This window comes from Astatotilapia calliptera, chromosome 22, assembly GCF_900246225.1.
Source record: "Astatotilapia calliptera chromosome 22, fAstCal1.2, whole genome shotgun sequence".
NCBI classification, from domain to species: Eukaryota; Metazoa; Chordata; class Actinopteri; order Cichliformes; family Cichlidae; genus Astatotilapia; species Astatotilapia calliptera.
This window is the reverse complement of record NC_039322.1, coordinates 26,526,092-26,541,056: the sequence shown is the minus strand read 5'-3', so window position 1 is coordinate 26,541,056 and position 14,965 is coordinate 26,526,092. Positions and strand designations below refer to the sequence as shown.

General features: G+C 39.4%; 1 protein-coding gene across 3 annotated transcripts in view; it reads right to left on the bottom strand.

The window, feature by feature from the left end:
* trappc9 (trafficking protein particle complex subunit 9) overlaps positions 1-14,965 on the bottom strand; it is a 233,699-nt gene that overhangs the window by 101,568 nt on the left and 117,166 nt on the right. For all 3 annotated transcript variants that reach the window (XM_026155948.1, XM_026155951.1, XM_026155950.1), the window contains one exon: positions 7,552-7,694. In XM_026155948.1, the coding sequence (XP_026011733.1) occupies positions 7,552-7,694 (143 nt within the window). The remainder of the gene's footprint in view (positions 1-7,551; positions 7,695-14,965) is intronic.

The window sequence follows — 14,965 nt, the reverse complement described above, 5'->3', positions numbered from 1 at the left end:
ATTGATAGACTGACTCCATCCTACTGCAGTTTTATCCCTGTCTTACAGCTAGCTTGACGCACCAAAGCCAGTTTGAAGTTTTCAAAGGCACATTGTCACAATTAGTTTGCTCATGCATGTTTCCAACGACCGTTTTCACTGATGTGACGTAGCCTGAACTATGCATGATTAACAGAATGCACGTCCATAAAATTTTCCTCCTCAACAGCAAAGCATTTTTCCAGGTCAACACAGTGCTAAGTGAATAGGATTTTAACAGGTTCCTGTAAAGTATGGATCACTGAGCATTTCACACATCCTGCCTATTCATCACATTCTTTAAGAGATCTGTCAACTCACTCTGAAGAGGCCCAAAAGAACAAAACGCTACTGAATTGTGTCATAAACATTATGAGTAAAAGGTCAAATAAGATGTGATCGGTAGAATAGAGAAAACTCAAACTGGCATTTAACTTAGACTATAAAAAATATAAACTGCAGGCATGGTGGTGGGTATGTTGGGAGGCTTACTGAGAATATGGAGATTGGTTATCTGACAACCAGATAACCAATTGAAAAAGGGTTTACAATGTCAATAAAAGCGTATTTTATATCAGTAAAAAGTAAATATTATATATAGACACTGCTCCCAGAAATTAAAAAACAAAAAAACAAAACAAAAACACACACACACACACACACACACACACAGAAAAGACATCAGATCTCAGCAGAGGGGGGGAAAAGTCATGCTGGAAACACAGATATGGACTGTGTCAGGAAAGAAACTAAAATGATCGACCTACAGAATTCCCAGACACCCAAAGTGAAAAAATGATGCAGCAGGCTAGTCCATGAGAAGTCCAGCAACTCTAAATGGTACTCAGTAGTTTGTATGACCCCCACGTGCCTGACAATGTCAGGATAATCCTCAGATAGTGTCCTTTTGGAATTCTTTCCAGATCTATTCTATTGGATTTAGGTCAGGCAACCGTGGTTCCAGTCAGTTCTTCCAGGAACTACCTGCATACTCTTACCACATGAGGCCTGGTGGTCCTTGGTTCCACCAGGAGGAACCAAGGACCCACTGCACCACCGCAGGATCTTACAGTGGGTCCAAGGACTTCATCCCAATACCCAATAACACGTGGGGCGCTGTTGCCCAGCCTGTTGAGATTTGTGTATCCCTCTATTGATATGATCCTGGCAGTGCTCATCCTGTTCCTGCTTGCACGAAGGAGCAGATACCGGTCTGTGGGGTCCAGGTATCGCCTCATGCTACCAGTAGTGACACTGACCGCAGAAAAACACAAAACTAGCGAAGAAACTGTCAGAAAAGATGAGGGGGGGGGACATCAGGGGCCTTCACGTGGGTTGTCTCATTGTTCCCCCACTAGTGCACCTGCTGTTAATTTCATTAACGCCAAAGCACCTGAAACAGATTAACAATCGCTCGGCTACCGAACGAGAAACAAAAGGAGATGGAAATCATGTCGTGTTATTTTAGGCACAGAACCACTGCAGTGGGGCCGGCCATGGGGGGTTGAGGTGTATGGGGAGAGGAGAATCAGGACAAAGTATAAAGTTGAGTGAATGTAATTTATGTTTGGAAAATCCCCAAACGCTTATTGAACCTGGTCGTTTTTTCATTAAAGACTGATTTGAAGAAGAAAAAAAGACGGGTGGGTGATCGTCTTGGGAGGGTCCAGCTTTCATTTTCTTAAGGGAGCTCCTGCCAGGAGAAGGTTTTGATAACCACTAATTTAGGGTGATTAAGTTTTACGCTTTCACATCGTAGACAGATGATGTTGTCAAGCACAGCATGTACTCGTTCATTTGGCTTACTTCAAGGTATTTGATCTTGATATGATTTAGTAAAATATTCCATTTTTTAGCCAGAGCTGACAAGAAACAAGCCTGACTAGACTACACTCAGCAACACTCAGTTTTAAACAAATTGTGAAATTTCTCACATTCTCTTTGCTCATAAAGGTTAAATCAGTTTGTTGGCGGCCAGATTTTGTCCCCTAATCTTATTTTGAAGAAGAAGGAGACAAAAAAAGCTTCTCCCTAATTCATAAAAGGTCACTAAAGCGTATGGCTATGCATAAGGAGATATGACCTTTTGCACATTTGCCTAATGTGCAAGCCACTATTTTATTTTGACATAAACTTATTTAATTTTACTTTTCACTTTATTCACATTGTGTTCCTTACTTGATATAAGCATATTTAAAATGCTGTGCATTTGTTCTGGAAGCTAAGCATTTGCATTGAGAACAGCATAACTCAGAAAAAGAGACACAGAGACAGACGAGTTAAAGTTCTTGAACAAGAGTAGAGTGGTAAATGAGATGCAGAGGTCACAGCAGAATGTAACTCGTTAGCGTAATCTGCTGGTCTGCTGTTATAACACTAACATTACTGTACATATCAGGTGGTGACATGCTGGTGAAAGTGTGAGCAGTGAAAAAGGCAAGCAGGGAGTCAAAGGAGGACAGTAAAAGGTGAACAGCAGACGGTGGCAGCTATCTTATTAGCCGTGATGGAAACATTACCCAACACTGATGAGGGAGCCAGTTAGCTAGCTAGGTGACAAAACATGCCTCACTGGACAGTAACAGTGAAGGACAGAGACAGGAGAAAGAATCACAACTGCATGGAGTAATGAGCAGATTTATCTTTGTAAAGCTGTATTTATTCTTCTTTGTCTGCACCTGTGGATCATTGCGAGTCATCTCTAGGACACATTCATGAGTTGATGTCACTAGCAATCCAGCAACACACAATTCTGGATTAACCATACTCAAAGCCACCCACTTGTTGGGAGCAGGTGAGATGATTCTTTTACAAAATGTCATGCATTTATTAGAAAACAACACTTAGATAACAGACAGTCATGCAGAGAGATGCAGCAGTGGTGCACTAGTTGAATTCTACAACCACAAAATCAAAAGCTTTACCATACAGCAATTTACCAGCTAAACAAAAGTCTTGTTTTATTCTGAATTTAACAGTGATGCCAGGAAGGAACTATATACAATACCTGACAAATACGAAGCGCTACCTTTAGTTGAATTAATTAATTACACAGCCATATAAAGGTGACTACTTGGGCATTAATAACACAAATCTAACTAGTTTTAGCTTTTTTTTCCCCCATACTGGTTCTGAAATACAATTTTCATATTTACTATATCAGCATTGGTACAAACTGTGGTCATGTGAACTATGTGATGGTTCCCTTTTAAGTCTGCTTCACATGTAACTTGATACAGAACATGGCCTGAGTTAACTGTTTTATTAGTTCAAAAGAGAAATAATAAGCAACACTGCACTGTTTTATCTGTTGATATTGTTTACATCCACTAATCATTAAATACCAGTGTTTCCCCAATAGTGAATTCATTGGAGGGCAGAAAGAAGAAAAAACAGGAAAAAAAGAAAAAGTAAAAAAAAAAAAAAGTAAAGTAAGTAAAAAAGAAGATGATGATGAAAAGGAATAGACTGGATGAGGAGAACGGTGGAGACTAAACACTGATGTAAGCGGCTGCTCTACTACTACACAAATAAGGAGGATTTCTCCTGGTTTTCTTTCTCTTTTTAAGAGACATAAAGAGGAACCGATAAGTAGAGAGACAGGAAGGGGAGGAGAGGGAGAAAAACAGAAAAACAGATCGTAAGGATAAGCTGCTGTATTATTGAGCAGTTTCGTACCACCACTTCCAAATTCTCTCAACTTCTCTTTTTTTAAAAATTCAATAGTGCTTATCAGAACAAGTAACGCTGACTCTTCAACAGGAGAAATTCAAACAAAATGAATGTGTGTGGACTCTGCATGGGTAAGCAGATAATGGGTTTTTGAATAAATGTTATTACACTGTGAGCCCCATGTGTCTGAAATATTTATTGTAAACTATCTCAATCCCTCATCTGTGAGCCTTGTAGAGGTAGTCTTAGAAGGTCCAGACGTGCTTTTATTTACTCTGTGAGTGTTAAATGGTAACAGTGATGCATCAGTGGATGGTCAAAGGTCGTTTCAAACACAGGTGCCCCCTATGTTTGGTGCTGCATGTTATTAACACAGTAAGAAAGGAAAGTTGGCGGCACCGACTTCTATCTAACACCTAGTTTGCTGAGCTGTGAAAAAGAGCACTTATCCTGATGTTTTTGTTTTTATATTAATTACATATTTCAGATCATCATCGAAACATTTTAATAGAAGACAAAGCTAACCCGACTAAATACAAAATGCGCTTTTTAAACGATCATTTCGTTTATTAAAGGAAAAAGGTTATCCAAACCTATCTGGCCCTGTCTGAAAAAGTAATTGCCTCCTAAAACCTAATAACTGGTTGTGCCACCCTTGGCGGCAAGAACTGCAATCAAGCATTTGAAATTACCGGCAATGACTCTTTCACATCGCTGTGGAGGAAGCATCTCAATTAGATTTAAGTCGGGACTTTGACTAGGCCACTCCAAAACCTTCATTCTGCTTTTTTGCCATTCAGAGGGTGACTTGATCGTGTGTTTCCGATCGTCGTCTGCTGCATAATCCAAGTTTGTTTATTTATAAGGACAATTCAAGTTAATCGACATTCACACCTAAATACATCATGTAAATATGTCAGATTTAGCCACATAGACAAACTTTCATCTATAGTATGCGAATAAGTAAAATACAGAAAAACGTAGGAATTAAACTTATATCCATATACCAACACGAGCCCGAGTTTCAGGACATGAACTAATAGCTGGATATTCTCCTGCAGGATTTTCTGGTAGCAGAATTCATGGTACCCTCAATTGTGGTCCAGGTCCTGAAGCAACAAAGCAGCCCCAGACCACACTACCTCCCCCATGTTTGACTGTTGCATGATGTTCTCTTTATGAAATCCTGTGTTAGTTTTTACACATGATGTAACCTTCCAAAAAGTTCAAGTTTGCTTAAGCAGTCCACAAAATCTTTTCTCAACAGTTTTAGGGATCATCATGATGTTTTTAGGCAAATCCCAAAATGTTGATTTTCTTCCTCATCCTCTCGAGTCTCAAGAAGTCACTGGGATGAGTGACAAAATGTTTCTGTTCAGATGAATGGAATCAACTTTTTGGGATTTCCTCTTACTACTCTTTGTATTCTTTCTGGTCAGTAACAGATTTTACTTTTAACTCTCCAATGGATGCCACGCTTACCACCGTTTCAAATCCAAATCCTTGGAAATGGCTTTTTAACCCTTTCCAAACTGATATATGTCAATACTTTCTTTCTCACTTGTTCTTGAGTTTCTTTAACTTTTGCACGATGTGTTGCTTTTAATGATCTTTGGATGACTTCACTTGGTCAGATAGGTTCTATTTAAGTGATTTGATTTAACAGGTCTGGCAGTAATTAGGCCTGCAGGTGCGGCTGGTCTAATTCTATTAACCATATTTCTTTGAGTAAAGTTAACAACAGTTACTCAATGAAAGAGCATCATTCTGCTGAGCAGCCATGCAGGGCAATGAGGAAGTGATGTAGTAACAAAATTCATAGAGCGTTAGCACAGGGTTTGTGCACATTTCTCTTTGAAAATAGCACTGCAATTGAGAGCAACGACAGGCAGCTGAAGGAGAATCATTATGTTTCTGATATAATTTGACGTTTGACGACAGTGTAGGTCCTGTAGGTTGAGGATGATCATTCTCTAAAAAGAAAATCTGATGGCTGAAGAGACGATCTTATTACAAGTAATTCCACCATAAAAATCAGAAATACCCAAAGCTCGGCTTTAAACATTCAGAATGAGAAAGAGCTAAAGGTAAAGACAGAGGCCGAGTTTTGGGACACACTCATTCTGAACATCTCCCCTCTCATTCCAATAAATGAACACTTTTAAAAGCAACTATCCTAACCACATCGAATAATTTCAATGTTCTGATCACTCAATGAGTAAGAAAAATCTGACAAAGTGTTTAATGCTAGTTTTTGGTACTAGCCAAGTTTTCAAGGTATTGTGCTAAAGACGTTTTATGAATATCTTTATTATATATTTAAAAATCCCAATCCTAAATTTACCTTAAGCAACTCAGATATAAAATACAGCACGCTCTGCACGAGACTCTCCATGCAAACATGGAAAGGGGCCAAATATTCACACATTATGTCAACAGTACAGTCTGTCTGTGGGTGAGGAGACTTCTTGCACGTTAATATGCACTGCGGTTTTTGAGCACCTTGCTTTTGGGTTGGTGAGGGCCAAGGACTGAAGATATAAAGCCCACTGAGTCAGTAAATGTGGAATTGAGCCATAATAAATTTTCTCCATAAGAAGAAAGAAAAAGGTTAGTTCACTTTAGAGGAGTTTTTAAGACTCAGTCTACTGAAACATTTCTAAACCTTTCAATTTCAGCACATTTCAAATATTTTCAGATCTAGTTGATAACCAATAGATACTGTATAATAGAGCTGTGAGGCTGAGAGAGCTAAGGGTGCTATAGAGATAAGGGAGAGGGGGCTGTGATGACAGGGTGATGGTATAACAGTCGGTGCAGCACATCTATCAGCACAGTGCCAAGATTGATGGCTTAAACTGCAGATATTATTACTGCTAATGATTCACCTCAAGTGGCCATTACTCTGCTATGATCCGTCTCCCTTGCTTGGAGTTTTTTCACGACAGTTGGGGGAACTAAAATAGTAAAGTGAAGCGAGACAGACCAGGGAATAAAAGTGGGTGAGGATGGGTGAGGATATGTGAGGCCATGAATATCCATTCAGTGTGCCTGCTCCTATCTGACCCATCTGTGAAAATATCATCTCTATGTCCTCGGGTTTGGTTAACAATAGTGTCATAGCAGGGCTGCTGCTGCAGTGGTTAAAGAGAATGTCAGTATCTGCTCCCCAAATCAAGAGAGAAAACTGTGTATGACGCAAAATGAAGCTTTAAAAATGAGATTTATCAACAGTTGCTGTGACAAGGGAAGCTCTGTGATAGGTTATTATTCATTGCTTGTCTGCGACTGCAGTCGCTAATGTTGAGTTAGTATTGTTATTTTATCTGTTTGAATGATGAGGTTACACGAATAGCCCGGTAAGATATAAAAGCTGCATGGAAGTTGAAAGTCACAAGATCAAAAATTGAGGAAGAACCATTGAACTCAGACTTAACTTCTTCCCACGCACAACGGACGCTAATGTTTTTGTCACTTTTTATGGAATCAAACTCAAAGTAAGGTCAGTACTTCCACGCTTTAAACGCTGCACGCTCATACTCTCTCCTGCACTCGATATATGATCCACTGTTGATCTGCAGACAGCTGTTGTCACGAATGTCGCACTCGCTTACGTCACTGTCATGAGACATTCTCGTTGCGCTTTTGAGGCGATGTGGGACAGTTTGTACTACGTATGTCAGTACAATAAAAATAAATGGTTATCTTCTCATTATTATCCTGTTGTTCACCAAACTAGCCCACCAGTCTCTGCAGACCCCACATTCACTCTTTAGATAAACTTCTTTATGTAAAAATTTTGATTTTTACAGTAAAATAAACATAAAAAACAGAAAGGCTATACAATTTTTTAATAGTTACCTGGTAGCAGGGAGGGTGCTGACTCGGGTGAAAAACACTGAAGGTTCCACATCAACATGGACACCCAAAGACAGCTCCCTGTAGTAGCCTTCAACTTTGCCTGCTCCCCCCGAGTACTTGAAGTTCAGCACCGCCTCCAAAGTCTGCAAAAGAACAGACGAGGGGAAAAAATGTAGATCAAAACAAACTAAAACAAGCAGGCACAGGTGTTGCAAAGTTACTCCAAAACAGATGATTCATGAACAACATGTCACATCCTAAAACTGAGAGGAGAAGGTGTTGAGTGTAGGTGAAAAAGCGTGGATTTTCTGGCTGTGTGCCACTATAATGGGGGGAGGGTGGTGGAGATTGGACACACAGAATTACTCAAAGGTACTCTGTGCTGGGGAGAGAGGAAGGGCCACAGGATAAGCAGCCAAGTGGGCGAAGCGTGGGGAAATTAAAAGTGGCAGTTTATGGTGAGCGAGCACTAGCTGACTCAGGCAATGGGGCTGAAACAGGGTAAAAGGATCATCCAAGGTCCTGCTTTTTTTTCTTATGCAGCATATATCATCTCTCTGAAAATTGCTGATGGAGGAACTGGCTGCGCCTTTCTAGAGAAAAAAAAAAATCACTGATTCCTTGATTATTTTCGCTCTTTGTCCACTTTTGTGGAGGCTGAGAGCCAAAATGGAATGATTTGGAGCCTGCTGGCTAGACGGCTGACCTATTACAACCTTAATGAACAAAGCAGAGCCCACTGAGCAATGAGAGATAACAACATTAGAGAGAATTATTATTATTGTACATTCGACAGCTTAATTCCAAACTTACACTTATCTGGTACGGTTCTGGCTTTATTTCACGTTCTGGTATATTTTCATGTTCTACAAACCTACACTCTTCCTTATACATTATAATGCCCTCCATGGCGCCATGGATTCCCATGAAAGCTATTCATCTTCCCCTTAGGATGAAACCATTAGCATGCTTAAAAGAGTATCCTTTCTCTTTTGGGTGCAGATGTGCAGCTCAGTCTTGTCCTGTTATGTTGCCTGTGACAGAAGCTCTCAGCCACCGATGATGCCGTCTTGAGATGCCTTTCCTTGCGACTGAACCCAAAATGACAACTTGACCCTTGTAACCTTAATGACTCACATGATGGCAGGGTGGGGAGCAGTGTTTCACAAAGGACTTACACCTTGGCTTATGTGACCCTTAAAGACTGACATTATTATTATTATTATTATTATTATTATTATTATTATTATTATTATTATTATAGGGTAGATCAGTTGCTCTCAGGACCACCACCAAGGGGAGAACCCCACTGTGGATTAAACATTAAACATATGGGACTCCATCAGTTTTTAGGAAGGAATAAGGAAGAGTGTACTAAGGTGTGCCTTAGTATTAAGCTTTGTAACCTTACATGTTCAACAGAACATTAACAATGTTAAACACCCCCAAATTATCCAGATTCACAGAAGTTAGTAAACCTAAATATCATGAAGCTGATACGAGTTGATTTTCATCCAGCTTAACCAGACATTTCAAAATGAGTAGATATTTCTAAGCGAATTCATCTATTTTGTCTTATTTAATTGTAACATAATCTTTCCCACACTGCAACAGTGTAATCTACATTACATTACTACAACCAGATGATTTCATTGACCAACATGAAGGTCAATGAAACAAGACCTAAGCAACTCAACAAACAAACATACGTTTCAGCTTTGCTAATGCTAATGCTTTCCAGACATGCTCACTTAGGACTCGACACTAACTAAAACTGACAAACAGGTGCTGGTTGGTCTTTTATTCACCTTCCTCTTGCATTTAAAAAAAATCATATTTAGTACAGTCTGACTGCATGTGTAACGCCACAATCAGCCAGAGAGAGCTCTAATGACGCTGTCTTATGCTTTACATACACACATGCTGAAGCAGACGTAAAAATTGACATGATTACAGTAATAAGTGGTGTTTGCTTAATCTGCCAAGTCGTTCAGGTTAATTAAAAATGAGTTAAATTACCTGAAAAAGTAAGAAAATGTTAAATGGAGTGGTGGATAATATAAGGGGGCAAATTGCAATGATGTGTTGTTCATTAGTGAACTCATTCAAATGGAATCACAGCTACTGCATTAAGATATGTGCATCAACTTTGAGATGTTTGATCTTAAAGCAAATGCACAACTTTGTTATTTTTAAGCAGCAGTCACCTGACTCCTATTTTCAAAACTGTCTGTCACAATATCCTCTTCACAGTAATGAACATTACATCTTTATACATAAAAAATAACTAGTTTGTGGGGGGACTGACAGAATAAGACATGGACAGTAACAGTATAGTGTGAAGTCTTTGGACTTATAAAAACACATGGTACAGTGGTAAATGGTAAATGGCCTGTATTTGTATAGCGCTTTACTAAACCAGTCATCCACCCATTCACACACACATTCACACAAGCTACATTGTAGCCACAGCTGCCCTGGGGCGCACTGACAGAGGCTGGATCCTGGAATGTTGGTCATACATCACATCACCCAATGAGTCTCAAAAACAGTGATGGTTTGACAAAATGTAACAAAGGTCACTAACTTTTAAATTACAAATAAATAACTATACTAGACAAGGTACGGAAACAGTATGTAAGTAATACAGCTGAAGCCTATGATTTATTACTGGGCTGTACATAAATGCATTGATGTATATTTAAAATAATGCATGCAAGCCAAAACTGTCTTAAATGACACATGACCTGAAACTGTGTTTCTTGCACTAATTTGGCTTCGAGTGGAAGAACAAGAAGAGAAAAAAAAGACAAAAAAAACTTTACACTTCACTGAAAGTCATCCATCTGTTAGTGGCAGATCAGTGTACTCAAATACCAAACAGCTAGAATAATGTGCTGTTAAACCCCTGGTCTTAGTATCATATCAACAGCATCAGAATGCTTAATTTTAAGTCCAACCTTGTGATCCAATGCAAAATAAAACAAAGGCTGCAAATGAAAACTCTGATATCCTCCGAATACTTTTGTCCTCTACTACTACTGTGAAAGTGAAGCGGTGGAGCCAGTCTGCTTTGGATCTGGACGAAGAACAGCTGTCTTACAGTTCCAAGAAGAGACAGACTCACGCTGTGCTGGCAGCAGAATGAAAGGAACAGCATGTTGATATAAATCTCATTTAAATTGATTGACTAAATTCCCTCTGCTTCCTTGAGTAGAGAAACCGGTTGTAGACAGTTTCCAGGATAAGTCCACATTTTCTCTCACTTGTTTTCCTCCAACAAAGAACAACTTTATCCTCCTAACACCGTTATCTAAAGCTTTGCTCTGCAGCAGAACTCGTCTGTTGTCAAAATTATTTTAAACACATCAAACAGCCATAACATTGCACTGGGACACAAAATGCTTCATTCAAACAAACAACCGATGCTTCATATCTCGACAGTGTATTGCAACATATTTGTTTATAGTGAGTATTTCTAACAGTGAGACATAAAAAGATATGCAAGTCATTTTTCCTCCAAGCCGACCCGTTGCTATGTTACGTAAGTGTCATCTTGTGGCTGCCTATGTGGTACTAATAACTTCAACATGATCCTCTCGAGGATCAGCGATTGTCTCAGCGACACTATCAAACAGCGATTGTATACTCTGATTCTCTCTTCAGTCCAGGGCCAGCCCCTGAGCTCCTCGTTCATTCAATTCTCGCTCTGCTCTTGGCCCTCTTAGGACTAAACGCCAATCACACCATGCTAAAAATACGTCCTTCTGTAATGAGCTGGCTGTGCTAGGAGCATGCCAGTAACAACACACTGCTTTAATAGCACAACACAATGCCTGGCTTGTATTTGGTGTGTGGGTGTGTGTGTGTGTGTGTGTGTGTGTGTGTGTGTGTGTGTGTGTGTGTGTGGGGGGGGGGGGGGGGGGGGGGGTGTTAAAGTCTCGTAGTTTGTGACCAGCAAAAAAATTTAAAAAAGGCAAAGCAAGAGGAAATAAATTAAAAGAGCTTCAGTTAATTTATTCTAGTGAATGGTTATCAGCCTTTTGTGAAATAGGATAAAGCAGGAATACTGACAGAACTGAAATAACAGTGACAAATATTAAAAGTGACACTAAACCTGTAAATCTGCAATGATCACCACACTAGCATATGTGTAACTGCTAAGATTAGCCACAATAAGCAACCAAATAAATTCAGTTTAGTTCTAGTCAGTTTTACTACACTTGAGTTCAACTTTTCAGCTGTGCAAAAACAGCAACGCGTCTCAAAACAAATTGGTGTCTCTCAAAAAAGTCCATAAACACCTGGAAACTGAGGACACCAGCTTGCTGGAGTGGAGAGTAAAGTCGTCCCATTCTGACTGTTCCAACAGTTCTGGCTGATCTTTCACATACTTTTTGTTTCTTGACGCTTTAAACGTGTTCAACTGGTGAAAGGTCTGGACTGTAGGCAGGCCAGCTTACTACCTACTCTTCTACTAAAAAGTCATGCTGTTGTGCTAGATGCAGTATACAGTTCAGTATTGTCTTGCTGAAATATAAGAGGGCTGGAATGCTCGAAGAACTGTGTACCAATGGTGTCTTTCCAGATGTGTAAACTATATATCCATAGGCAATATATATACATATCCCCATACATGCAGACTTTGTTTGTTTTATTCGATGTGCTTCCCATGACAGAATTGTGGCCATTTTTAATGCAGCACTGCCCAATGGCCTGAAGATCACATATATCCAACATTGGTTTCCAGCCTTATTCATTGCCCACAGAGATTTCCCTAGATTTTGCTAAGATTTACAGACATTACATTTATGTAGAGGAACATTACACTGAAATTGGTCACAATTTGCAAACAGGTTTTTTACAGATTAATTAATTTTCATCCAGCTGTAATTCTGAGAAACTCTCAGGTGTAAAAAGAGGATCTTAGACATGTTACTGACCGGCTCCCAGTTGACCTAATGAGCTACAAAATGTTTCTCCAGCTGTTTTTTTTTTTAGTACCACTTACTTTTCCAACCTTTTGTTACTCACACCTAATTCAAAATGAGCTCATATTTTATTAAAGCAGTAATATTTTCTATTTTAAACATTTGATACGTTTTCTGTTGTGAATAAAATGTGGGTTGATGATTGCATTTTATTTCTATTTACATCTTACATAGTGCCCAAAGTCTTTCAGAATTGGGTTAGTGTGAATAGTTTAAAACAAACAATACATTTGGTTAACGTATCTCATAAAAATGAATCAGTTCTCTTACATATTTTAAAATAATTGAATTAACTCTACAAATAGAGAACTTGCAAACTATATTTAGATTGAGTAAAGGCTTTAATATTTGATATTTGATTGCTTTTATCCAGACCTTAGTTATCGTGTCTGAAAGATGCGTCTCAGAGTCTCAGTCTCTGCAAAATAAAACACTATCAAAGGACGTAATTCTCAAAGACAAGCACACAATGAGATATGTGAAAAATAAAAAGGCATCTCGGATTACCATCGGAATAATAGTACAGTAATGTGTAAAAACGGCTCCACACTAAACCCAAAGATCTTAACTCTAAGAAGAGCTGAAGAATATAAAAGACCTTGAAGATCGTTTTTGCTGATTATTCGCTTCAAACCTTGGTGAGAGTGCAAGGAACCAAATGACATAGAAATGATTCAGGATAACAGCTGGCAGTTAATATTATTGCTATCTAGCTTGTGCTAAGCCATTTATAATTGCTCACTCTGCACCTGTGACTTGGTGGTAAAAAATCCACACAGGTCAGTGGACACAGGACAATGCTTACCTCTGCACAACTGTTCAACAGCTTAATATAAAAAGGGACCAAAAATGGTGAATCTTACCAAAATAAACTTACATATCCAGACAGAGAAGAAAACAGGGTGTTTTCTTTGCACCAACATCTTTGCAAACCTTATGCCAGCAATGACACGAAAAGACCGTTTACATTTTTAGAAACCAATTTAATAATAATAATAATAATAATAATAATGGATACTTTATTGATCCCCATGGGGAAATTACTTGTTTTTCTCTGCATTTGACCCATTCACTCAGTGAAGCAGTGGGCAGCCCACTAAGCAGGCGCCCGGGGAGCAGTGTGTAGGGACGGTACCTTGCTCAGGGGTACCTCAGGGTAGCCGTTAAGTGGATTCGAACCGCCGACCTTCCGATCATGGGGCGACCACTTTACCTACTGAGCTATCCCTGCCCCAATTTGCAACCATTCCTACACATTTTTATGCCTGTATTGATGTTTTTCTACATGCTTGATAATAACATCACAATTAAGCTGGTTTAAATTAATATAAATGTACTACAGAAAACCACCATTGCCTTGTGTCTTCATTGGCCTTTTTTAAAATCTTTTTAAAAACACTTACTCACTGCAGACAGGACACGGATGGCAGATTGGCTTTTACCTTGAATGCCATCACGCCACATTGCTGTGTTGTGTCACAACAAAACCCCATAAGACCATCCTCTGTGTTCATCAACACAAAATACAGCATCTGTTCGACAATGGATGTGCACACGCACTCCTACACATAATGGATTAACAAAAAAGGAGAAGACAAGACAAATAACTGAAGGCTTTTTGAATGCACTGGAATGGAGATAAAGACCCTGACGCATCGTGCTGAGAAGATTATGGCATGGCCACACGTCTCCTGACAGGAATACTAAGAAGCAGCATCACAGTGACAGGTAGGCAGAAATGGGGACTCTCAAAAATGCACAAACTTACGAGGTTTATTGACTGCTGTTTGTTGGCACAAAGGCAATGCTTTGGTGTTTCTTAGAGGACTTAGAGGAAAATTCACTTATAGGCTGTCTTACTCAGGTAATCAATATCAATTTAAGCAGTGTGGATTCAATACCAACGCAGTTCCTTGACAGCATAGTCAAGCACACAATGCAATTACCACTGAAGGCACACGTATAGTCAATGAAATAAAAATAACATCAATTTTTGAAGTCTCTAATGCTTTGAAGAACAATCAACAGTCAAAAATGCAAAGAATTCTGTGACTAATGTGTTGTTTGTTTCACTTTTTCTTCTGTTTGAGCAGAAAATGCATTGCTTGACACAACTTTTGCGATGACTCAGCAGTCCATCGGCATCTGAAGGACAAAGGTCACTCTTTTGAGGATGCCAATGTTCACATTTTGGACAGAGAGGACAGATGGTTTGAAAGAGGAGTTAAAGAGGACATCTATGTCCACTGTGAACGACCATCTTCGAACAGAGGCGGTGGTTTACGTCACAAACTGTCTGCCATCTATAATCCAGTTTACAGATCCCTTCCCAGACGCCTTAACGCCCACTCACATCCTCGGCCATTTGACATCAGTAAATCACATGACAGGGTGGGGGCTAGGTTTCACAATGGGTTCACCTG